Source organism: Asterias amurensis, chromosome 22 (genome assembly GCF_032118995.1).
Source record: "Asterias amurensis chromosome 22, ASM3211899v1".
NCBI classification, from domain to species: Eukaryota; Metazoa; Echinodermata; class Asteroidea; order Forcipulatida; family Asteriidae; genus Asterias; species Asterias amurensis.
In genome coordinates this window covers 2,593,657-2,620,946 of record NC_092669.1, presented here as the reverse complement: position 1 = coordinate 2,620,946, position 27,290 = coordinate 2,593,657, and the positions used below count along the sequence as shown (strand labels likewise).

General features: G+C 39.4%; 1 protein-coding gene across 5 annotated transcripts in view; it reads left to right on the top strand.

The window, feature by feature from the left end:
- Positions 1 to 27,290, top strand: part of LOC139953568 (liprin-alpha-1-like) — a 148,558-nt gene that overhangs the window by 52,811 nt on the left and 68,457 nt on the right. Inside the window, exon 1 of one of the 5 annotated variants that reach the window (XM_071953022.1) lies at positions 23,252 to 23,380. The exons of the other annotated variants lie outside the window; for them this stretch is intronic. Coding sequence (XP_071809123.1) covers positions 23,315 to 23,380 — 66 coding nt within the window. The 5' untranslated portion in view covers positions 23,252 to 23,314. Of the gene's footprint in view, positions 1 to 23,251; positions 23,381 to 27,290 lie in introns of those variants that run through there. 5 annotated transcript variants of the gene reach the window in all.

Here is a 27,290-nt window from a genome sequence, read left to right as displayed (position 1 = left end):
AGATTCGTGGAGTGGTCCATTGTAGGATACCAAGGGCTTTGACCTCCTTAGGGCTTTGCACTGTGGGGAAAAACAGTAAAGTAAATAAGAATGTGCCATGACTTAGTGTCACCAAGCACTCACTTTAAGAAGGTTGGAGGCTTCAGACGCTGCAGATCATTCATGTTTTTCTTTTCTCACAACGTTGAATTTTCAAAGTTGATTAAATAGAAATTACCCGACTCGTTAAAACAGCACAAGCTTAAATTGCATTTTAAATTTAATTATTACCGGTGCTGCTGCTTCGCCAGCCTTAGCGTGAGCTTCTTTCCTGTCCCCCCTTGCGTACCGGCCCCGCTCGACAAAATAAACCCCCCCTTGGCTACGAACCCGAGCAGAGCAAACAAACCCAGTCATTTTTAATCCTCAGAAAATAGTGTACAAATGTAGCGGGGTCGCCGGGGGCCCGTATGACGTTTAACCGTTGTTGATTATGTTAACGGCGGGTTCAGGCTGCCGATTCGCTGACGTTGGGTAAACAAGAGTTTGTGTTTTCGTTGGACGGGCTCGGAAAAGTTCCTGTCGTGAGTGAATGCGCGGAGGGTGATTAGGTTGGTCTGAACTGTAAAGAGGGATATGACATCGGGTTTTTATGTAATTTTTTTTTGAATCTGAGGAAATTCAGTCACATGAACTAGTTTTACAATAAACACGCAGACCTTTTTGAAAATTTCATGAAAATGATTTGGTTGTTGTCATGATTTAATGATTTTGCATATGTTGAGATGCACCAAGTGAGAACACTGGTCTTTGACAATTACCAATAGTGTCCAGTGTCTTTAAAACATCTATCTATAACCATTTGAATTTCATAACAAACGGCTTCAAACGCTTTTCAAAGACTAACTGGACCGATCCAAGGCAACGTGTTCCTTTAAGCAGCTTTATGCAATCAGGACGTGATTACTGTACATGTACATGAACTACATGTATGTATGAAAATGTTGCAGCCTGTAATCCACCTAGATCTAAATACAAGGAAGGTAACAAATAAAATAGAAAATACTTCGAATGTAATCGAATGTAAATGCTTAAAAGCATGTGATACAAGCAGCGATAGCAGTCGTCTTCTCCGCGTTTAGTGCTTGTTCGTGGAGCGTGATTTATTCGCCACACTCTGCACTTGACATTGTACAGCCCAAATATTTTCACTCGCTTCACAATATTGCAAATTATTTGCACGTTTGGCGCTTGGTGGGAGCGGATAACACATTTTGGAGTGGCGTACTTCGGAGGGTAATAGAAAGAGTCGGATAAAAAAAGTGAGATTTCAACTCAGAATAATTCACTTCAATTCAATTCTATATTCACTGTCCATTAAATGGAATCTTGCTTTGTTGAACACGCTCATAACACTCAGTTATACTAATACAAATTACAGAATAACAATTTATGCTTAAGTATAGTTAGCCACATACATGTAGCCTGGACTTCCTGCAGGCACGATTTGTACACAGCTCACTGGAAGAAAACATCAAATCTTACATTTTATGGAGATTGCACTGTCTAAATCTTATCAACTTTTGATATGATGAAAGGGGGCACATCTCAGAAACTTGTACAGCTTTTACTTTCATAAGTCTTGGTTTTATGTGGAAATTATGACACAAAATGTCAAGGACCAGTGTAGTTTCTTGCCTGCCAGAATACTCAAAGAATGTTCAAGGTCACACTTATTGTAAACAAGTTCACATGGTCTATAACTAACATGCCTCTAGCTACCGGGCAACCTCGGTAGTCTAGCTGGTAAGACACTGCTCTAGAATTGCAAAGGTTGTGGGTTCGAATCCCACCCAGGTGATAATATCTGTGAAATTTTTCACTGGACTCGGGGAAAGTACCGAATATACAGTGCTTACACACATCGGTGTATGGGTAAAAACCAAAATTAATATAATGCTAGTGTAAACAATTCTATGAAAGAAACCTTGTGTGAAACGGTCCATTGTTTATTTTCCGGCGTTGTTTGCGGTCTAACAACGTAAATGTTTGTGTAAATCATCTTCTATCATAAAGGGATAGGTGACCTCATCAAACAAAAACCCAAAACATAAAAAGTATAAAATTATTGCTGAAGTATTCTTTGAGAAAATTGAATACGCTGACATTGCAAACTACTTACCAACCAAAAGGACCTAATTGTATAATAAATATATCGGCATAGCCAGCAAAACATTGACCGAAGCCACAAGATTAAAATTAAAATGTCATTATACCCAAGTCCTAATCAATACACTCCCTACCCCCCCTCCTCCACATCTTGAGAGTCTGTCTCCACATTGAACGAGGGGTTTGAGACGCTCGTTTCCGATCGGGACTCGACGATGCGGCAAGTAAAAAAAAAAGAGAAAAGATGTGACGGAGTAGGATTCAAGGTTATGCTATTCTTGAGATTGATTCAGGAATAGCACCCGTAACAATGGACCCGCACAATTCATAAATTCTACGCTCAGAAATTTGTCCGTTGCTGTTATGCGGGAGAAATCTTCTTTTAAAAGGGAATGACATTATGTGGACAACGGCTGGCGTTGGGAGAAACTATTATTGATGAGATTTTGTTGTCACTTTATTTTAGGATTCAATAGAGGATTTATATAGGAATGAAGGTATTAGGCCTATATAAGAATGGTCAGAGCTGGTGAAATTCAGCCATAGCCGACTCTAGCCAAACTTCTTTAAAGTCAGTTTTGAATACCCTTTTTTTTTCCCCTCTCGCAGCAGTAAACTCTCTAAGTTGACCGCCTTATTTTAACGATATTTAAAATTGTTTTTTTCTCTGGGGACCAGACAGCAATTACAGTTTTGATGATCTCCGGGTTTATTTTTAATTCAAGGAACTCAACACCAAATTCTCTTGTGGTTACCTGCCTATTTTTAAAATCCAGTTTTGAATAGTGGCACTCTTCAGGGAACTAGACTCTTGTGGTTACCTGTCTATTTGTTAAGTCAGTTTTGAATACATGATGTGTTACGAGGGACAAGACAAGGGGTAGCACTATTTCAACAGCGATCTCTCAGAAACAATTCCATCTGATCTGGTCAACCGTCTCTTAATGCCAATCATTTCCCTGGTCCCCCCAGACTGATCCCCCCCCCCCCCCTGCGATTAAAGGAACGTTACAGAATAGGTAAGAAACAAAAATCATGAAGATCACAGATTTTACATGAATCTTACACGGTCGAATGATGATGATAGTAGAAACCATCCCTAGAAGCATTTCTGTCTGAGAAATAAATAAACTAATTTCCTGTTTGGAGTTTATCACTCAGTGAGCGTTTTTATTAAAAACAAAAATGAGTAAATGTCATTCAAAATGTGTAACCGTTTTCACTATTTTCTCGTGACCCAGATGGCTGATTGATCTCAAACGGCTACAGGATGTCAGTTTATGTACATACAATGTACAGTGGATTACATAAAGTGCTTACACTGCCAGCAATTTTTTTGTAAGCAAAATCCAATTCTGTAATGTTCCTATAGCCAAGCCCTTTAAAATACATTTTTACTGACTGAGCCCGGCAACGTCGATGACATAATGACGTTAGCTCAGCAGCAGATCAAACCAGTCAAATGATTTCACGGCCAGATTTGTTTGCTCATCAGGGACGTGCTCGAAAATTTCTCTGGGGTCGGCAGTGGCCGTCGTTCGTTTTAATTGGACAACGAAACTGGGCATGTGTGTTTGTGTGGATGGCAATCATATGCCATGTGGAGTGGCAACAAACGTATGTAATGAAACTCTACGTGTTTGCCAGCTTTTTTCGGTTTATTGTTAACATCAACATTGCCTGCGTTTACGTGTGGCTAAGGAAATCAAAAAGTCGTGAGCTGGGTATGTGTGTGTGTGTGTGTGTGTGTGTGAAGGTTGGGGTCTCTGCACGTCACTTTCCGTGTTTTGGTGAATTTTGAACAGCATCTGTGTTGAAGAAAGGAGGGGGATTTTGCGGCGCCTGTTTATGAGCAAATATGGTTTGAGGAAATGTTTTTAAACCCCATCACTTGATAACATTTTGTGTTACAAAAAAAAAAAAAAAAAAAAAAGTATTAAAAAAAAATTATAATACATTTTTATATCACCCCTGCCCCCCCAAAAAAAATAGATATATATATAAGTTATATATAACGGTTCTGAATTTTGAGAACATCTCCAGTAGAAAACACAATTGTGCATACCAGAACTATAAGGTTACCAGCCAAAACGTAAAGTACCATCTGTGACTGGTGTCCAGGGCCCAATTTCCTAAAAAGAAAAAAAAGAAAAATCTGCTGAGCAAATTTTCGAGCTAAGCAAGAATTAAGACGGTGCAGGGGTTTTGTGTGGGTGGGGTGGATTCCTGATGAGATGATGCTTTGAAAGTTTGTCCAGTTTCAAAGATCAAGACAGGGTCACTACACTGACAGTTACAAATACATGTAAACCAATAGAAAAAAACAGCAACAACACAAATAAAACAATATTGAGAAGTACTAACTAAAATATTTGTACAAGGTAGGTTTCTTTGTCCCCAAAGCATCACAACATGCTAATGAGATATGAACCAATTCAAAAACTCATGGTCAGACGGTGGGGAGTATTTGTCTCCCCCCCCCACCACCTCCTCCTCGACAGTGTTCATAACAAAATAAAAATCATCACAATAACAGGCCTGTATGCTTTTGAAAGGGCAAGGGCACCAAGGCATTTTCTCCTTGGTAAAGGGCACCCCTATACCTCAGGGCCCTATGAGGAAATTTTAAGGGCACCAAGGCAATGACAAGGCGGCATGGTGTCGATCGCCTTTGTTGCCTCCGTGAAGTATCAAGCTTGCAATTAATCAAGTTAACATAATGATGACATAAGATTATCCTCCAGCGTTGCCCACAATGGGAACACTCACATCAATGGAAGTGTTTCATCTATAGAGTAGTCCTGACATTAAAAACCCCCACATTGCAATGTGTTTGAGACGTCCCGGTTCGCCAACACATCGTTAGATTATTAAATGTCACGCTAAACAACACTTTCGCAGAAGTCCCAACTCTTGAAATGTGATCAAGTCCTCTGGGTGGTGTGACATTTTGACAGAAATCACTTGTTGTTTTTTAAAAAGGTCGGAGTCGTCCCAAAAAGTAACTTGTCTGACTCCCCCACCATTCCAGTCTTTAAGCGGAATCCGAAAAGTGATTGACTACATGCCTCCTGGTCATTGCCTTGGTGCCCTTGAAATGCTCCAGTAGATATTTACAATATCCTCACAATGTGCCCTTTACCAAGGAGAAAAAATGCCTTGGTGTCCTTGCTCTTTCCAAAACGAAGCATACACTCATGGCAATATGACGACAAAATTCGCTTCACATTTGCCATCGCAGGAAGTATGAACTAGGCTGTGCTGTCGATTCCCCCCTCCCCCACATACTCTCAGAATCCTGCACTTTGACTTTCAGACGTTAAATGACGTAGCTCTTATTGAGATTAAGCAGGCCGCGGACAGTTTGCACACTTTTGTATAATTGTTAGTAGATTTGTTTTTTTTAGTTCAGTGTGTGGGCACAAAACCCCGGATTTGGTTGAATATCAACCAATGGTTTCGCTGTAATGTGTGGGCTTAAAGTCATTTCGTCTTTTCCCGTCTGAGGGTTTCTTGAGGCTTATTGCGAGAAAGAGCTCCAGGCAGTTTTTCCCCCTTAGATATCCAGACAGATGTGTTTCTTGAACTTAAAGGCAGTGGACACTATTGGTAATTACTCAAAATAATTATTAGCATAAAACTAACTTGGTAACAAGTAACGGGGAGAGGTTGGTAGTATAAAAAATTGTGAGAAACGGCTCCCTCTGAAGTGGAGTAGTTTTTGAGAAAGAAGTAATTTTCCCACGAATTTGATTTTGAGACCTTAGATTTACATGTAGAACTTGAGGTCTCGAAATCAAGCATCTACACGTAAAAGCACAGAACTCTGTGTGACAAGGGTGTTTTTTCTTTCATTAATATCTCCCAACTTCGACGACCGATTGAGCTCAAGTTTTCACAGGTTTGTTATTTTATGCATATGTTGAGATACACCAAGTGAGAAGACTGGTCTTTGACAATTACCAATAGTGTCCAGTGTCTTTAAGAGCGCTTGTAAAATAGTATAATTCTTAAAGGGGCAGGGTCATCAACTGGGGAATACTTGTGTACTCCATAAGTTTATGACCATAAAACCAACTTAGTAATAAGCACTGCAGCTAGTGATTGTTTGAATAGTTTTGAGAATTCCGTTTCATGGATTCCATTCCACGTGCTATGGTTGGACAAATTTTCACCTCAAAGCGCTTGAATTTTAGAAACAATTAATGCATGAATTGTTTCTCAGAGGATGCAGTTTGTAACTGCTGTCATCTCACTAAAATGAAACGTGGATGATGGATTTGACATTTGTGTGAAAATATCATGGCAGTGTTCTAGTGTTGGTTTCTCAGCAAATAGACACTGTATTCAGCTTGGACTTTCATTTGTGACTTTTAATTGTGTCTTTCTTGATAATTTCGACTGTAAATCAGCAAATATTTAGGATTTTTTTAGGTGAATGGAGAGATATGTAAAACACAAATAAATTAACGTCATTGTTGCCTTTCGAGGTCGAGCTGTTAAGGGCACTGTACTCGAGCTCTGGTGTTTCTAATCAGCACAATGTGGGTTTGAGTTCCAGTCCCGGCACTTGTGTCCTTACGCTACGCACTTTACCATAATTGCATTGTCCTTTAGATGGGACATTAACCTGTGTACTACAGAACTTAAGGATTGGTCTTGCACGGAAAAGAATTTAAAAAAATCCCTCGAAATTGTGTGGTTTTTCTTTTTGAACTACACAACACAGTCTGTTATTTTCTAGAACTCAGGCAACGAAGGCGATTGCCTCCGTGTCCCCTGGTCATTGCCTTGGTGCTCATGAAATGCTCCAGTACAAATTTGCAATTTCATCACAGGGTGCCCTTTACCAAGAAGAAAATGCCTTGGTGCCCTTGCCCTTTCAAAAACGAAGCATACAGCCCTGAGAACTACTTTGTGAACTAACAGGGTCCACTATTGTAGTAACTAAATTTTGGACTCTACAAAATAGGCACAGTGTCCGAACGCTTGCTTTGAAAAGCTTCAAAGCTCTCTGGAATTAAAATAAATAAATAATAAAACAAATTATGAAGGCAGCTAGTACAGAAGAACAGACTGTTGCATGCTTGGTTTCCCCTCCTGGTTTTTCCTGATAAATATTTCAAAGATGTATTGAAAAATGAGAAATTGGGTTCTGGTTGACTGGGGCAGAGTTTCCTCATTCGGTTGGCTGGTAACCATAGCTGGTAACCATGGCTGGTTACCATAGCAAGAGGAACAATATTAATAATGCCGGCTTTGAGCAAACAATCGGAGTGCCATCAATCAGATGGTTTTTGAAAGATATCGCACGCAATTACAGTCGGCCACACTAATGGATCATCCATACTAGTAGGCGGAAACAAAACTTCCTTTGAGGAGAACAATTGTTCGCTTTCTTGTTGATGAAAAACGAGAAGACATTTGGTGTTGAAACTCCTCCATCAAACGGGAATACACGTGGCGTCGGAGCAGCTACATAAATTTATGTTTTGTCTGCCTCAGAATATCCAGGGGACCACAATTTAAATGTTTTCAATTTGTGATAATTAAATAAATATTTGTTTGTTGTGTATATCGACCCACAACTCGCACATTGACACACTATCTAGATTGTGCATAGCGAGAACTCTACAATCTATTTAGTAATTAAATAAATTTGACTATCCATTCTCTGCAAATTCCTTAAAAAAAAAAAAAAAACTAATTTCACAAATTATCTTCGTATCAATTTGGTACATAACATTTTCCCTGCCGGGGTATTGTTTCACCTGGTGGTGAAAAACAAATACTTCTTCCCCGAAAACTATGAAATTAGGGGAAAACACGACGCAACCTGATGTCATGAGTAGAATGTGCTCTCAGATTACGCTGAACGACTCGCCCACCGCCGTCCCCGGTCGTCGTTTCTTGTGTTGAGAGCACGCTCTCTTATTGTCAAGACTCTACCTCTGTCGTTCCGTGAGATTAGAATGCAAGGATGTGCTGTAGCAGAACATGCTTTGTTAGAGTGTGACTTTCAGGAGTGGAGATACATTGTTATGTGAACGGGTGATTTTAATGTTAATGTTCACCCTTAGAGGCAGTGGACACTTTTGGTAGATACACAAAAAATTATTAGCATAAAACCTTTCTTGGTAATGAGTAATAGGGAGAGGTTGATAGTATAAAACATTGTGAGAAACTGCTCCCTCTGAAGTGATGTAGTTTTCAAGAAAGAAGCAATTATCCACGAATTTGAGGTCTCAAAATCAAGCATCTGAAAGCACACAACTTCGTGTGACCATGGTGCGACAAGGGTGTTTTTTCTTGCAACCTCGATGACCGATTGAGCTCAAATTTTCACAGGTTTGTTATTTTATGCATATGTTTAGATGCACCAACTGTGAAGGCTAGTCTTTGACAATTACCAATATTTTCCAGTGTCTTTAAAAGGGAAGGTGATGTTTTGTAATCGCTCTTATTTTTGTACCTCAGTTCATTCCTGAGTATTGATCAAAACAGTATTGGTTTTGACCTTTCGACGTGTGCAGATATTTATTAGTGAGACCCATTTTGTATTGCTTTCAAATTTTCCTGTGTCAAATAAAATGACATTTTACACCACGTTGACTGAAGAATAGACAAAAAGGACACCGCGAAAACTGACTCTCTAAAAGATTTTGAGGCGATCTGTGAAGATTCAAATTTTATGACATAAATGTACTATTATCGATTTCACTTCCATTACCATAAAGTAAGCTTCAAGTTAGAAATTGCAAATTTAAATTGTTTTAATTTCTTTTATTTATTTTATTTATTTATTTCTTTATTACTTTTTTTAATTGTTTTTTTGGGAGCGGGTTTAGCATTATGAAATTATTATATTCCCAATTTTTAACTCTCTTATTCTTTCAAATTGAAATATAACTTTCTTTGAAAAGGAAGTAGGTCACTGTTATTGAAAACCCACTGTAGTGTAGACTGTCCCAGACGATCATTACTAGTTAGCGTTAGTCATGCATGACGTGGCTGTGTAGATAACTCCAATATACGCAAAGACTACTTGCCCATCCTCGTTCGTCAGTTGTCGCGACTGCTGATGTATATCGGTGCGGATTGAAGTAACTGTGTGCGTGTTGGTTGGGCTACACATTCACATTGGGGACCAACACGTATATGCACAATGTATAGAAACAATGACAATAGGGTTCACTGGTTAAAATGGGATCCCCAGTTGGGTGAAGGCCTCAGTTGGGTGAAGGCCCATTTGTTGGGTGAAGGTCTGAAGTTGGAGAGTGTTTACACAAATTGGGGACCTATAACATGGGATGACAATGGAATTTGCTCATTTGGGTAGAGGTCGATCCTATTGTCATCTGTTAGAGCCCCAGTTGGAGAGATTGTACACATTCAACCAGGGATATATAACACATGAGGACAGTAGGGTCCCCAGTTGGGTGAAGAACCCCAGTTGGGCAAGGGGCCCCAGTTGTGTGAGGGAGAGTTTGTACACATTCAACCAGGGACCTTCATGTATAACACATGAGGACCTATAACACATGAGGACAGTAGGGTCCCCAGTTGGGTGAAGAACCCCAGTTGGGCGAGGGGCCCCCAGTTGTGTGAGGGACACAGTTGGGTGAAGGTCCCCAGTTGGATATGTTGTAGGTCCCATTTGGAGAGGGTGTACTACACAACTAATAGGAGGTCCCTACAAGTCTACTGTTTTAGGTTTAGCCACTTCACAGGCACACACTCAGTTACAACTCGCCAAGCACAAAACATTCTGGCTCAACAGAAATAGGTTACCGACCAGAATACCAATCTATACAGTGACCATCGCTGGTACATGTACTGGTACCCCAGCCTTTTTATGCTTAGTCACGGAATTTGCTAAGCAGAATATACTGCTAAGCAGCTTTATGAAATTACCCCTGAATGGCAGTGAATGATTTACTGTGTTATTAATAGGGCTGTGATTTATAGAAGAGGAAGTTGTCAACCAGTAGTGCAACCAGATGGTTCGGTCATTGTCTCAAGATAACGCTGGAGCTTTACGTCGCGACGGCGATTCTGAGCTCCGTAAGTCCGGGCGGAAACCCCGACAAATGAAATGCTGATTGAGCACAAAAGCCGTGGCATTTATACATAATTGATGTGTTTATTGGTGATGACTCCATGTATTATGTGCATTTTTAGATCTCCTGGGACTCCTCTTCTATGATACAAGTCCCATGTACTTTTTCTTTCTCGAAGACGATCATACTTTTGAAAGATGAACTTTCTTTGGTGGTTGCTAAGTCTCACTTTCAATTATCTCTCATCTGTTAAAGGCATTGGACACTATTGGTAATTACTCAAAATGATTGATAGCATAAAACCTTACTTGGTGTAATGAGCAATGGAGGACTGTTGATAGTATAAAACATTGTGAGAAACTACTCTCTAAGTTGTGTAGTTTGTGGAAAAGAGGTAATTTCTCACTCAAATAATAAAAGACATCAGCTGAAGCCTTTTATTAGGCATCTAAAAGCACACAAAGTAATGCAGCAAGGGTGTTTTTTTTTCTTTCATTGTTTTCTTGCAAATTTGATGACCATTTGAGCCCAAATTTGTTCAGGGTTGTTACTTTGTGTTGGGATACACCAAGTAAGAATACTGGTCTTAAAAAATACCCAAACATGTCCAGTGCTTGTCTAATTTAATCAAGCTGTTTAAGCAAAACAAATGCTGAGCACCTTTTTCTGCTCATCTCAAATTTAGCAGGGAACCAACAGCAAAAAATGTACATTACTCAGTGTTTCTTCTGATTGACCTGTTTTGGGGTTTTGTTTTACTCCCTAAGCAAGACGTTTCTATGCTGAGCGATTCTGATGAAATTAAGGATCTCTTGAGTCGTCACTGCGATGTACCCAGGCCTCCTCCGTCATCATCATAATTTAATTTCGCTCAACCGTGAACTTCATCCATATTACATGAGCCCAACACCTGAGCGGGGTCCCAGGGGGGCGTCGACCCGGAGGTTTCCTTCGTGGTGGGGTAGATAGAGGATGGTGGTGAGACTTGTTTCGTCAAGTAGGTAGATCCCGCTGAAGGGGGGGGGGGATGGGTAGTAGTTTATTCAGGAAGTAAATGACACTTCCCCCGCTGTGTGTTATAATTAGTTTACTGGAGCACTAACTCCCCTCCAGTGGGGTTTGATTACGGAGTAGCCAGGTTTATTGTCTAATAAAACTAGTACCACATTAAGGCGGAATATTAAAGATGCTTTTGAAGGGAAGGTACTTTTGGTACATGTAATCTCTCTTCAAATTCAGGTCTGATACTTCACGGAGGCATCAAAGACGATTGCCTCCATTGCTTCCCTGGTCATTGCCTTGGTGCCCTTGATATGCTCCAGCCTTGGTGCCATCGAATTGCTCCAGTAGAAACTTACAATTTTCCTCCCCCCCCCCCCCCCAAAAAAAAAATGCCCTGCCGTGGTTTTCACTAAACTCTTCCTAACTTAAGACTAATCTTAGGACTTAGGACGAGTCCCAACCCTGCACTGTAGCATGCACTGCAGACCTTAAGGTTAATACTAAGTTTAGCGTCCTAACTCGAGATAAGACAAGTCCTAACTCTTTGTGAAATCGTCCTCTGGTGCTTTTGCCCTTGAAGATGAGGCATACAGGCTTGCAAATTTTACTTGGTAAAAACCGGCAACCTTAATATATGGTTATTATAAATTTCAATTGGAGCTTTTTAAGGGTATCTGACCCTTGACTTTATGACACAAAAATGGATACCCGTCTGCATTTTGTCCTTCTCTGACTGAACACGCAATGGAGATTGAGTTCAGTGTAACAGATGGGCTTTGGTTAATTTGATATCTTAAAGCAGTAAGCAATCGCCATGATCAACAAACATCTCACTCCGACTTCCAACTAATATTTCGCAAAGATACCTCAAAGATCATGTAGAAAGATCTCTCTGATAACTCACAGAAGGGAATTTGGCTTAAAAAACATAAATAAATGTAGGAAGGATTTTTTGTTAACGGACCTCCGACAATCCATGCCGATTGCTCACAGCAAATATTAGGCCGGATAAAAAATAAAAATCATATTTAGCGCCCCAACTTTTTGAAGAAAAAAAAAGGAGGAGTAGCCTTTAAAAAAAAAAAAAAACCATTCTTAGGCCACATTCTGGGTTCTATTTGAAGGACACAAAACAAAATTGTCCACAGATTTACATTAAACTTACACAGTTTGAAGATAATGATTGTAGAAAGCTTCCCTTTAACCAAACCCTTTTAAAGACAACTGGCTGGGCTATTTTTCAAAATTGTTTTTTTTTTTGTTCGCGTCTGAGATCAAAAAGGAGGCAGCCTTTAAAAGGAAGCGAGCGGGAACGCTGAACAAGTTTTCTTTATTTATTATATATAGCCATCCTAACCTTGATATTTCATTACGCGACCCCTATCCTTTTCTCCTCCGTCTGTGTGCGGAGAAAGACGGACGAAGAATAGCGACAAATGGAGTGTCAGGAGAAAAAGGAATGTCCATTTGTGGCTAGGGAAGCGACTAACTTAATTACCCCCATTTTCATGTCTTTCTGTAATCCTGTTACTCACATACCGAGGCTTTTTGTAATTGTCTCCCGACTGAAAAAATGACGCATGTTTTTCTTCTTCTAGTCGGGCTTTTCTTGCAGAACATGAAGAAATTCAACTCAGTGGATGAGAAAATTATTTTTGAGTGTTGGAGAGGTTCTGCCAGTGTACATGTAGGATTTTTTTCATAATGTTTTAAAAGGCATTTGATGCGTTAATTTACAAACCAAGGGTCTTTATTTATCTTCCAACTGAAAAATGACGCATGTTTTTTCTTCTCCTTCGTGTTCAGCTTTTCTTGAAGATAGATTGAGAAATTATCAGTGGTTGAGAAAAATTATGTGTTTAAGAGTTTCTGCCAGTGAAGCAATATTTTAAAATGTTAAGGGATTTGATCCTTTTATTCACAAACCAATGGTCTTTGTCATTATCTCCCAACTGATCAGCTTTCTTGAAGAAAGGTTGAGAAAATCTCAGTGGTTGAGAAAATTTATTGAGGAGTGTTTCAGAGGAGTTTCTGCCAGTGTAGGAATGTTTATAGTTTTTAGGCATTTGATCCTTTTATTCACAAACCAAGGGTCTTAGTAATTATCTCCTGACTGAAAAAATGCCGCATGTTTTTATTCTCCTTCTTCTTCGGCTTTTCTTGAAGAAAGGTTGAGAAATTGTCAGTGGTTGAAGCATATATCGTTATCTTGGATTTTAATTCTTTTAATGCCAGCTTTTCTTTTGCAGTTTGAGCTGAAAATGTCGCAGCTTTTGGAGGTTTTTCGAAATTCTGTTGAAATAAAGTCTTTTTTTTTAAAAGGTTGACAACTTGCAGTAGCTCTCTTCAAGAAAAAAAAAAAGTGGCAATTTCTCAATGCGTTAGAAAAATCCTCATGGGATGTTGGCTTTTTACTGATTACATGATCAAAGTTCTAAATCATAAATATTTATTTCTTTTCTTTTCATGAACGTATCATCCAACTCTTCTTCCTTGTTCATCCATCAGGTAAGAGATATTTTCTTTTTCCCCCGACCCCTTATGTTTGGTTTAAGATTTGTACTCCAAGTTTGTTAAAAACGAAGTGAATGAGTTGAGCGAGAGGTTGTGCCTCAGCCGACGCCATCTCGCTTGGGAACCTTTGATGGTCATCTTTCACTCCGTTAACCATCGTGTTTTTTTCCTAACCCTTACCCCAACCCTAACCCTAACCCTGCTTGTATTTCAACAGGATTATTTATAACATGGTTGTCAAAACATGGGGGGGGGGGGTTGGAATATAGAGCAGTCACCCAAAAATGCCAAGCAAAATCTTTCTGCATTTTTAAATTTGGCTCTAAGTCGCAACACGGGTCGGTCTGGGTCTCAGAGTTCATGGTCCTACGGGTTACACATCTTAACCCCCCCCCCCCCACACACACACACACACACAGTCCACTAATCTTATAGTTTGCAAACCCACCATTGATTGACCAGCGCTGTCTTCATAAAAATTGTCCTCCTCCGTCCGCTTCGTACCCGATTTATATATTTCTCTGAATTGAGGGAAGAATGTTGCCCCCACGGGGTTGATTGATCGTGCCACGTGGCCTAAGATTAATCTTTACTTGACTTCACGCCGGCAATATAAAAAGAAGAAGCCACAGGACTAGTTGTCTAGTCTAATGTCTGGTTCCCCGAAGGGTTTCCAGTAAAGATGTGTATCATGTCGGCACTGGCACCATGCTTTTCGAGGGTATGGCGGTTTACTCCTGAACGTCACCTTGGACAGTAAACTAATACAGAATATCATGGCGATTAATTGAAGTGAAAATCCATAAGACTGCAGGCCTTGTTGCTGAAATTTTTTACCAGATTAGTTTTTGTTTACAAGAACTGAATTGAAAGCACTACTGTTTTAACTTCAGAACAAGCACTTAGAGAAAATTTTCCCCTCCCGCTTCCTTTTTAGAGGCCGCCTTTCGTTTTTTACTTTGTTTTTAAAGGACATATTTAACCACATTACACATGTCAGACAACAAAAGTAAATTTTGAAAAATAGCTCATCTGATTGTCTTTCAAATTACATGTATTTTCCAGGTAGATAATGTTCTGTTTATAACTTTTCTTGCTTTAAATGTACATTTACATTCTACTATCGTGGAGCTACTTAGATTTTCTTGAAAGAACTGTCCTGCTTATACTACTTACACTGTCGTTGGAAGGTTGAAAAATTGGCCGGGACAACTACTTTAGCTTTAGTGGATCGTGGTGACTTCTCGTTCAATATAAACTTCACTACCGTGGAGTGAGTTCTTAATTGGTCTCAACTAGCATGCACGAGAAAGAAGTACCAAGCCATTTTTCAAATCTAATGCATGGAATGAAGATAGAATTGTTGTTCTCCCTCGTTCAGAATTTGATTGCGTCATTTTTTATTCTTGTTTTTCTAGCTTTCGAAAGGGTGAGGGGAGGTTGTCATTTATCCCACTGCCTTGACACTCCACTAAATTCCGGCTAAATTGTTTGTTGTTTTTGTTATTATAGTATTGCGGTAGTATATTCTGTGCGTCACCGACCATTCCTGTTTAATCAAACTGGCCTTGTTTTGCCCATTACGGACGTGCCGAGGTATTGTTTCAGCCTTGGCAATTCTGAAAGCCAATTATCCACCAGTGGTTCTTACATGTGTGGTACCTTGTTTTAAATTTGTAATTTTTTTTAACTCGGTGATGATAATTATAATGCAATGGATAAGCGAGGGCTGCCGCTCTAAATATGAAATTAATATTCTGTACCTGTTTGACATTTTGCAGTTCGTTCAAATGGCTTGGCTTTGGATCAGGGGTTTATTGCTTACTGCTTAGCATGGATAAATGTAGGTCACCGGATATAATGCTTAAGGGAGGGTTTGTTTGGCTGGTAGCCTGATACTTTTCGCTTAGCAGTAAGTTCACTTAGCAATATTATCAGCATTTGTAAAAAGGTTCTTTTCCAAAAACTTATGCACCATCCATTCATGATATTTTGTTCTTAAAAACTATGAGGACTTGTATGAACTTGCTCTATTAAAACCCAATGATGTACATGTTCCACCCCTACATGATATGTTTCTTGAAAACTAGATGATTGGAACGAATGTACTCTTCCAAAAAACAAATGGCATACGTACTCTCCCTTTATGATCTGTGTCTTGAAAACTAGAGGATTGGAATTAGTGTACTCTTCCAAAAACCAAAGATGTTCTATCCCTTTATGATATGTTTCTTGAAAACTAGAGGGTTGGAATTAATGTACTCTTCCAAAAACTATGATGTTCCATCCATTTATGTTTCTTTATTACTAGAAGATTGGAATGAATGTACTATTTCAAAAACCATTGATGAACCATCCCTTTATGATATGTTTCTTTATAACTAGAGGATTGGAATGAATGTATATGCCTACTTTTCCAAAAACCATTGATGTACATGTAGGCCTACCATCCTTTTGTGATATGTTTCTTTATAACTAGAGGACTGGAATGAATGTACTCTTCTAAAAACCAATGATGTTCCATCCATTTGAATGTTTCTTTATAACTAGAAGATTGGAATGAATGTACTCAACCAAAAATCCCTTTATGATAATATATGTTTCTTGAGTTTGACCTTCCAATGGCAAACCTTGTAAGATCCCTTTTCTTAGAAAAAATATGTTTGTTGATCACCAGACACTTGCAATAAGTAATAAGTCTTCACAACCCAAGCATACGTAGGTCTGTACACACGTGTGACAAAGGCCTGTACAGAAACCATTATTTGACGTTTTAATTGCAGTCCGTCTTCTTAGGTCACGTCACTGGCTTTATGATCCTTAACTTGATAATAGCAAGCCTAGGGTTTGTACTTTGGCCAAACAACAGCCCTCCCAGGGCCCCACTCTTATAAGCACAAAAAGCAGCTAAGCACATTAAAATTATGCTTACCAAAATTAGGTTACCAGCCAAACTGCCATGTCACGTGTAGCATTTGTGACTGGTATCCTGCTGATTCACGCTAAGCAGAACATTACTAAGCAATACTTTCCGCTTGAGCAGCTCTGTAAAATTGGACCCTGGTGTCATTAGATGTACCCAGATCAATTTGATGAGAAGTATTAGATTAGCCAATATTGTGGCGTCCTTTTAACACGTGTCCCGTTCTATATATTTTTTGAAATTTAATAACCCTTTTTATTTGATATTGTCATGGACACGACTCTAAGGATGCTATATTTTTTATACCCTTGGATATCCATGATGGTATAAGTAGGATTTGAAACTTTGCATGGTGGAGATAAGATATAGAAGAGTTTGCGGTAACACCATGTAATAACAATCTCTAAATGAGTTGGGGTGGTTCTGAAAAGAACCGTTGAGTTAACCCAACGGTTCTTTTCAGAACCACCCCAACTCATTTAGAGATTGTTATTACATGGTGTTACCGCAAACTCTTCTATACATGATGGTATAATTTTCCTTTTTGGGAAAGTTTACTTGAGCAAATCCTCCGGTTTTGTAAGAGATCTACAAAGGAGCATTAAAACTAAGTTGGTCCGTAAATCCTAGTACCCGTTTTGCGTAGTAACTAGTTTAAATAATCTTTTCTTCTTTTTGTTTGGACAAATAACTGTGCAAATATTTTTTCCCTCTGAAGTATAAATGTATCTAAAAAAAAAACTAAGCAGAGATATGTTTTAGCTTTTAGTCCTTCAAGGAACACGTTGCCTTGGATTGGTTGAGTTGGTATTTGAAAAGCGTTTGAAAAGCGTTTGTTATAAAATGCATGGTTGGAAAGACGTTTTATAAGTAGAATACAATGATCCACACACATTTGCCTCGAAATTGCGTGGTTTTACTTTTACTTTGCGAACTAACATGGTCGACCATTTATGGGAGTCAAACATTTGACTCCCACAAATGGCTGACCGTGTTTCTCAACGAGGTCAAAAGAAAACCATGCAATTTTGAGTGATACTTGTGTGGATCATTATTCTACTTTTAAAATATCTTTCTAATCATGCATTTAATAACAAACGATCACAAACGCTTTTCAAAGACCAACTCGACCGATCCAAGGCAACGTGTTCCTTTAAACTTTATGAATTGCAAATGAACTTTCTCAAAAGAATTTTGATTGATGTTTTCTCTGATAAAAACATAATTGATGCTTCGTGTTTGGTAAGTTGCAAATATCTGTGCAAATATTTTGTTTGTATAAAAAGAAAGTTTAAAACAACTTTCCTTTAAAGAACGGAAGTAGTTGTTTTTCTCCTTTTCGATTTGCTCAAATTGCAAATAAGTGGTCAAATTTATTCCCAAGGGGAATTTAAAATCAGTGCTACATTACTCATTCATAAAAGGGTATTGTTTTGCTTAGTTTGGTCACGAAGTATCCATTCCAATTTGTTGGGTTAAAGGAACAATTCTTCATTGTTTGTTTGGTTGCTTTTGTGAAATTTGAACTTGTTTCTTGAAAACTAGAGGATTGGAATAAATGTCCGCATCTAATAACTAATGATGTACATGTACCATCCCTTTATGATGCGTTTCATAAAAACTAAGGGATTGAAAGGAACATACTCTTGCAAACACAAGTGACATACCACGAGGCTTGTATGCTTCGTTTTGAAAGGGCAAGGGCACCAAGGCATGTTCTCCTTGGTAAAGGGCACCCTATGAGGAAATTATGAGTTTCTACTGGAGCATCATTCAAGGGCACCAAGGCAATGACCAGGGGGCATTGAGGCAATCGCCTTCGTGGCCTCCGTGAAGTATCAAGCCTGTACCATCTGTCAAATTTTTGACTCCCATAAATGGCCGACCGTGTTAGTTCGCCCAGTAAAAGGAAAACCACGCAATTTCGAGGCAAACTTGTGTGGATCATTGTACTTTTAAAATATCTTTCCAACCATGTGCATTTTACACAAAACGGTTACAAACGCTTTTTATAGACCAACTCGTCCGATCCAAGGCAACGTGTTCCTTTACATAGTAAACTTCCTGGTACAACCATGTGTAAATCTCTTTTGTGGAAGCGTTGGCTCTGAAAAGTGCTGGTGTGGTCTCGACGTTTCAAACAGAATGTGTAATGTTCATGCATTCATTGTGGCATTTCAAATTGGCACATACTTCATTAACCTTAACCAATGTAATGAATTGACCCTATTGAAGGACCTTTTCTCTAACATGCTAATTAATTGGCTGGCGGTAAATGCTACTCAGGGGGGTGTTCTGTACTCCATTTCCTTCAACTAAAAGCTTACCTTATAGATCCGGAGAACCTTTGAGATTCCCGAGTCTTTCTTAACGAGCTTCGCTAATTAGTTCTTGAAAGATCTTAAAGGAGCGTTACATAATTGGTAAGAAAAAATAATCGTGAAGATCACAGATTTACATAAAACTTGCTTGGTCTAATGATGATGATAGTAGAAAACATCCCTTGAAGTATTTCTGTATGAAATGTCATATTTCATGAGAAATAGATAATCTAATTCCGCAGTTGCAGTTTTTCGCCAAGTGTGCATTTATTAGTTTTTGTTTGTGCATTGATGTCATGCAATTTGTGTAAACGTTTTTTCTCCACTAATTGGTGTAATCTGAAAATAAGGAGAACATAAAATGCCCCTTGTTAATCAGCTTATAGGCTATATTAAATATGATTTCAGGTTGTTGTTTTTTTGCTCAGAAAAATCAACAAATTTGTCTTTCAATAATTTGAAAAGTGTAAAAAAATCTATCTGGAATATTTAGGTCAGCGGCTGTGTGAATCAAATGTACAATGTACATGTATCTACATTTTTACCAGAGCCAACTTTAAGAAAAAGATTTGTGAACTCAAAATGCTCATAAAAAGACTCTTAAAAAAAATCACACACTTGGATATGTAAATTTTAATCAAAACACATTGTAAACCGCACGTAATTATGAAAACATACATGTAAGAGCTATCTGTATGCAGAAGAATGGTAACACATCAACAGTATTTGCACGGTTGTGTACACAAAATCTCTGAAAATTCGTGGAGGATTTTAGGATTTGTAAGTAACTATGGACATAGATGTTGCAATTAGACTGGACAAATGGCATGGATGATGTTTTAAAAAATCAGTGTAATGGTTGTGAAATTTCATTTCATTTCATTAAATAATTTCAGGCTGGTAAAAATGGAAAGTACAAAAATAAGAACGATAGAAAACATCCGTAACAAAAAATTATAAAACTCTCATTAGTTAATCTCCTGAGATTCCACAATTTAAAAAACAGACAACATTAATGGACATTATGGAATTAATAAACCACGACTTGCAGTATAAAAATAGAAGAATATGAGCATTTTAATACACGGCTTATAGTATAAAAATACGAGAACTAATTAAACTATAAAAGCTCTTTAAATACAAAAATGCATAACACAAAAACAAATTCTGCACGGTTGTGTAAACAATATCTGAAAATGCGATGACGATTTAGGGATTTGGAAGTATCTACACAAATTGCAAAAAATAGTGAAAAGAAATATCAGCGTATGGTTGGGAATTTTCATTTCATTTAATTCCTTAATTTCATTTATTAATTTTTTGCAGATACAAATGCAAAGTTCAAAAAATAAGAACGATAAGGAAAACATAACCTTGCAAAATCTCTGAAAAGGAATTAGGGATTCAGAAGTAAGTATGCGAATTGCAATTAAACAGTACAAACAGCACAGATCACAAAAGAATCAAAAACTTGTCAGCGTACGGTTTGTGAAATGACCATTTTATGTAGCATGGGAGTAACCACATGTATGCAAATTACAATAAAGCAGGACAAATAGCACGGATCATATTAGAAAGAAAAACATATCACTGTCAGCATATGGTTTCTAAAATGACCATTATGTACCTGTAGCGAGGGAGTATGGACACGTGACCACTGCACACGTGAGTCTCTCTAACCAGTGACCATGGTGTCCCTCCCCCACCCCCATGCTTATTAAATATACCATGTCTTTATTTCCCTTTCACCTCACGGACGTACAGTGCTTGCACTCAACGAATCGTCCACACACAGATTCACCATAAGTCAGTGCTCAGACGACTGTAGCACTGCCGTGCACACACACACACACACACGCAGCGACGTTAAATATTACTGACGTTTTTTTTTTTATATTTTAAAGAGGTAGAGGGATTCTGACAGAGGGAGATGTACTCTGAATGATCTCATCGTTTGTACTGCATCGTCTTCTCAGGAGTGTCATCACGTCTCGAGACGCTCGGTACTTGGCGGGATTATTCTAAGCCGGTAACGTGTGACGGAATAAATAGTGGATACACAAGTTGTTCATCGGAGTTCTTGAGGATTGGCTCTGGCGTGAAGTGGCCGCACTTGCCCTGGCATTAATTCTTTGTTTTTGTTTCATTCCCGATCTGTGCCATGGGTTTAAAGAAGGGACAGCGTTTTACTTTTAGAGGTGATATTAAGGCCTCTGAGTTTTAATTCCTGGAAATTTGATCTCTTTTCCCTTTTTTGTTAATCTCCGGGTTTTTGTTGGTGTTGTTTCAGATTAAGGCCGAGAAATTTGAAATATTTGCTTGTGTATAAAGTCACCACAGATGTCAACGTATGATTTGGTGTTCGTGTGTGGAGTAGGAAACGCTGAAGAGGTTTGTAAAGTGACGGGGAAATTTTCTGCAATCGCGGTTATTGATGAGTAATTTGAAACAGTTGCTTGTGTTAAGTAAGCACAGATCTCAACATCTGATTTGCCGTTTGCGTGGGGAATAGGAAACGCTGAAGAGCTTTGTAAAGTGACAGAGACATTTTCTGCAATCGCGGCTTCAACTCTTGGAAAAATAAATATTAACTCAAAGCCGAAGCATCTGAGACAGAATAATAAGAAGTAAGTCATTGGGAGTTAAAATCTTAAATAGTAGGAGAGCAAACTCGTCGTCTTAAGAAGAAGGTTTGTAAAGTGACATTTTCTGCAACCTAGGCCTCAACTCAATTGGAAAATATTAAATCAAAGAGTTATGTGAGACAGAATAATCAAGAGAAAGTCATCAGGAGTAGGAGAGTAAACTCGTTGACTTAAGAAGGAGAGAAGAGGTGAGCTGGAAACGAGGACGATTGCTATCGGCATGGTCGGCTAGGAAATGATGCGCCAAGACTTGACGCACTCGAAGATGGAGAGCAAGGGCCCTCTCGGCAGGGTATCGGTTACAAAACTGGTAACCGTAACATTGTAAAGCTAGCACCTGGTACATCAGCGGAAGCTTTAGAAATACCTCCTACTGGCCTTGCTGTCAGTTAATGCTTTTTTTGTGGTGACATATTTAGGCGTGAATTATAAGCACTTTCTGTAGAAATTGAAGCGGTTGTCATGGTAACTCATCCTGTTGTCGAGCGTCATGTATGAGGAGAGTCGTTGAGCTCAGAGGGGGATCAAAGTCATCTTTGTCCCATCCTGTGTCTAATTAATCGCCTTTTGCACTCTGTGATCGCTCCCAACTCACCCCCCCCTTCTTGATGGCTTCGCCAAACAACCAATGTGGATGTACATTCCGGTTGCCATGGAAATGTATCTGATTCCCAATGATGTCTCGTTTCGTCTTACTAATGTTGAGGTTTCAACTTGTCCTGGACTGATGACAGCCGTTGCTGTTTTGTTTTTTCAAACAAAAAACTCATTCCCCGCTCCTCTTGATATTCGATACAACAGCATTAATTCATTTGTCCCCTGATAGTTCTAGTATAATTACCGAACGGTAAAGAAGAAGAAAAAAAAAAAAGTGATCTAAACTGGCGGTCATCAGGAAAGGAAAAGTCCCCCGGATTTAAGTCTGCCCTCGGAAGCCATCACAACACGTTCATCTTCTCATGTAATTACCGCCACCCTATGATTGTATCACCAGACTCGTGCGGCCAACGAAAAAACATAAATAAATCAGCTTCGAGAAATAACAATGTTGACATGTTCTTTTGCGAAACAAGTCTCGAGTTTGTGTAAAGAAGGAGGAGTCGAAAATGTGAAAAAATTTTTCCCCCGTCACTCTGGCTTTTCTGACCGACTGAATTTGACTCCGTCATAATCTGCTTGACATATGCGTCTCGTATTGTTCGTTTTGAAAGGATGGAATGACATGAATACAATAACAACGCCTGATCATTCCCCTGAAGAGGTGAGGCCTAGTGAAACTTTACTCCAGCCTGGTCGGTGAGGGAGATTAGAGAGAAGGGAAGAAGACAAAAAAAAAATCCTCAAAGTCTGTCGGCCAAATTGGATTAACCATTTCTGATCGGAAGTGCCTACATACTCCACGTGTCTTATATGGTATGATCTGTTCGAAACCCCTGTATGTGGGAGACAGATTTGCTGAGATTGGATTATAACAAAAAAAAAACGGGTGGATTCTGATCGACGTTAAGACAAGTAATGCATGGGTACTGGTCGATGCCCGGGTACCAGTCGACACCAGAGAAACAACCTGATTACCAGTGTACACACCTTAGTGAGAAAACACTAGCCGAGTGCCTTTTGTAAGACGACACTGTTTAGACCCTCAGGCCCTCGCTTGGGGGATTCTTGCCAGGGCACGTAGGCCGATTTATCGGACTCGTAATGATGGAACATAACTGTTACTTCAAGCAGCGCCAACGATCTTTCTCCGTTTGTCTCCAGTGCCAAGTAAGATTTAATAACTCTTTTATCTTTCTTTACTTGTTTTTATTTTGCCCATAGATACTTTTCGCGTTTTATTTTTTTCCCTTTTTTTTCTTTGTTCTTTTTAAAGCTGATATTTTGAAAAGTTTGATTTTTTTTCCTTCTAACACATGTTATTGTTGCATGTATCAACTCGGCAGTACCGCAAAGTTTGCAAATGTAATTTTTAAAAACTTGTTTGTAACATTTACTTAGGGCTTGTTTCATGCTTTAGAATAGTTTAGGTTTTTGAGGTTTTATCAAAAGTAACTAAAAGAACCGGTTAATTCTCTGTAATGTATCACCCTTGTATTTTTTGGTCTTCCTCATCTACACCAGCAAGAGGGGACCCAAACCCACTAACCTAGATTTGTAATTGAAGAATTGTAAAATGGTTTTCTTTTTCTAGACCAATGGCAAGCCCGGACCCACTACATGTAGTTCTTTATTTGAGGTGATGTAGAGAGTTTAAATCCACTGTAATGTAACACCCAGGAGGTTGAAGGGTTATATCTTCTATACCAAGGGGAGACCCAGACCCACTGCCCTAGTTCTGTAATTGTGGTGATGTAGAGACTGTAAATCCTCTGAAATGTAACACCCGGGAGGTTCAAGGGGGCTTCATCCTCTAGACCAAGGGGAGACCCAGACCCACTACCCTAGTTCTGTATTTGTGGTGATGTAGAGACTCTGTAAATCCTCTGAAATGTAACACCCAGGAGGTTCCGGGGGCTTCATCCTCTAGACCAAGGGGAGACCCAGGCCCACTACCCTAGTTCTGTATTTGTGGTGATGTAGAGAGTCTGTAAATCCTCTGAAATGTAACACCCGGGAGGTTCAAGGGGGCTTCATCCTCTAGACCAAGGGGAGACCCAGACCCACTACCCTAGTTCTGTATTTGTGGTGATGTAGAGACTCTGTAAATCCTCTGAAATGTAACACCCGGGAGGTTCAGGGGGCTTCATCCTCTAGACCAAGGGGAGACCCAGGCCCACTACCCTAGTCCGCTATTCATGTTGAGGTAGAGACTCTGTAAATCCTCTGAAATGTAACACCCGGGAGGTTCAGGGGGGCTTCATCCTTCAGACCAAGGGGAGACCAAGACAAACTACCCATAGTGGACTGATCTTTATGATGCAGAGAGTTTGTAAATCCCCTGTAATGCAACAACCAGGAGGGTCAGCCTGGCTAAGTTATCCCCAACCAACACCAACGGGAGTTTAAGGACCCCTCTTACCTTGTCATATATTTCTGGTCATGCTGAGTGATAATGTAGTTAGTCCAAAGGAAATTCTGCTGAAATCTTACACCCACATTTGCCAGGGTCTCTGTCCTACGTATATAGACGAAAAGACTGCTCTTCGTTCCCTCAAGAAATGAAATATTTGCCGATGCCGTAAAATGATCTTACATGAGAAACAAACGTTCCAGAACTCAGGCCTGTATGCTTCGTTTTTGAAAGGGCAAAGGCACCAAGGCATTTTCTCCTGGGTAAAGGGTACCCTATGAGGAATTTGTAAATTTCTACTGGAGCATTTCAAGGGCACCAAGGCAATGGCAACGGGCAACGGAGGCAATCGCCTCTGTTGCCTCCGTGAAGAATCAGGCCTGAGAACTACATGTACACAGGATCAGATAGAGGTGTTATTTGCTGTGCCTTGTACCCATGCCTAGTTCCTTGGATACAGACTTGTACACTGTATCGTTTCTAAATCCACTTCTAGTGTTTTTTCGCCGGGGGCTTTTCCGATTTTATAATCTTGTTAAGGTGCATAAAAGGTTGAGTGGAGAGGGGATTTGTGCGGTCGGACTAACTGCAAAATGCATGTAATCGTTTCGTGGGGATGTCTGGTGAGCTCACTCTGTGGGTGTACGGTTTAGGTGAGTGGGGTTTGAGGGTTCGGAGAGAAGGGGTGGGGTGTGTGGGGAGGGGTGGGGTGGGGTGGGGTGGGGTTGGAGAGGGGATTTGGGCGGTTGGACTAACTGCAAAATGCATGTTGTCGTTTTCTCGGGGGATGTCTGATGAGCTCACTCTGTGGTTGGTGGGTCGAGGATGAGGGGAGAGAGAAGAGGATAGTGTGGGGGTTGAGGTTGGGAGGGGGATAGTGTAGAGGATGGGGATGGGGATAGTGTAGGGGCCGGTTATAATTTAAATAGGTATACAGCCGTCGATTTCACAAAACTCTTCCTAACTTAAGACTAATCTTAGGACTTAAGACGAGTCCCAACCCTGCACTGTAGCATGCAGACCTTAAGATTAATCCTAAGTTAGGAAGAGTAACTCGTCCTAACTCGAGATACGACGAGTCCTAACTCTTTTTGAAACGGCTGCAGTAGGTGTATTGTTGGCAAGTGTAACTGACAAACAATTAAAGATTTTATTTTATTTTTATTTTTTTATTTTTTTTGAACAAGGTATACATTTACTTGAGTGTTGTCATAGAAGGAAAATGGATTACAGAATAAAAAAAAAAACAATTTGAAAATGGAAGTTTTTTCAACTCCCTCTGAAGTAAGAGGTAATTTCTCGCTCAAATAATAAACGACTTCAGCTAAAGCCTTTTTTAATACATCTAAAAGCACACAAAGTAATGCAACAATGGTGTTTTTACCTAGATATTTCTCTTTCAAATTCGTTGACCAATTGAGTAAAAATGTTCAGTTATTTGATGCATACATGTATGTTGGGATACACCAAGTGAGAATGATGGTCTTTGACAATTACCAAAGGTGTCCAGTGCCTTTAAGAATTGAAGATTTGGCTTGAGAGGGATCAAATATTGAAGAGGCCTCACTTTAGCAGACGTTTGCAAACGCTACAAAATGCACTCAGCTTATCCTAGTGTATATTGGTTTTCAAAATTCTTCAGATGCTTCAGAAAATTAAAAAAAGGTGGCCGGCTTATACATGTATCTCCATCTCTTTTCCTAATCTACCCACGACATTAAGAGAAATGGCTCGGCCGACCAAGTCGTTGAAAAATTCATAGTCTGGCATTACCGCAAAATGTAAACGGCGAGGACCATGCTCTTCTCATGAGTGAGTTGTTGTGAGGGGTCGTTGACTCTGGGATTGGTTGGCGCGGGGCACTGGTGTCAAGCCTGTGAGCTTGATATGCTTTTATAGTGTTGAAGCCCGCACCAATTTGGCTGGTGTACGTCGGGGTTATTTGCTTCAGCCGGTGTGGCGTTACAAGTATTTTTGTTGGCTGGTGACGTTTTGTTGTAATCCCATCTTGGGAAGAGTGCATTGTCCTCAAGCTAAGCATTATTTTTTTTGTGAGGAGCTTGAGGTTTTGAGTTATTTATTCGAACACACAAATTCAATTTCTTTTGGCGGTATCTCAAAAACTGTAGCACCTTTTGAAATAAAATTTTACAGGTTAATTTTAATTTTTATATCTACATTTGCATAGGATTAAAACAATCAAAAAGTTCCAAAAAAGAACAAAGGTATACTTTTGTCTTTAAAGGCTTTGTCACACAAGGCAACTTTTCCAAGCAATATGGAGGCATGCTACACTGTACTGCCGTCGATTTCACAAAACTCTTCCTAACTTAAGACTAATCTTAGGACGTAGGACGAGTCACAACCCTGCACTGTAGCATGCAGACCTTAAGATTAATCCTAAGTTAGGGCGAGTTACTCGTCCTAACTCGAGATAAGACGAGTCCTAACTCTTTGTGAAATCGACGGCAGGACCACTTCAGCACCACATGAGTGATTTCCCCCAAAATTTCGTTCGACCCCCAAGAAAAATGTTTTAAATTCAAATGTAACTGCCCTTTTCTTCTTGAAGATTGCCTGAAACTAGTTGCCAGTAATTGCCTCGTGAGACATGGCCCTTAGTCAGAAAATATAATCACAAGCCTAAATTTATGAATATTATGCTCT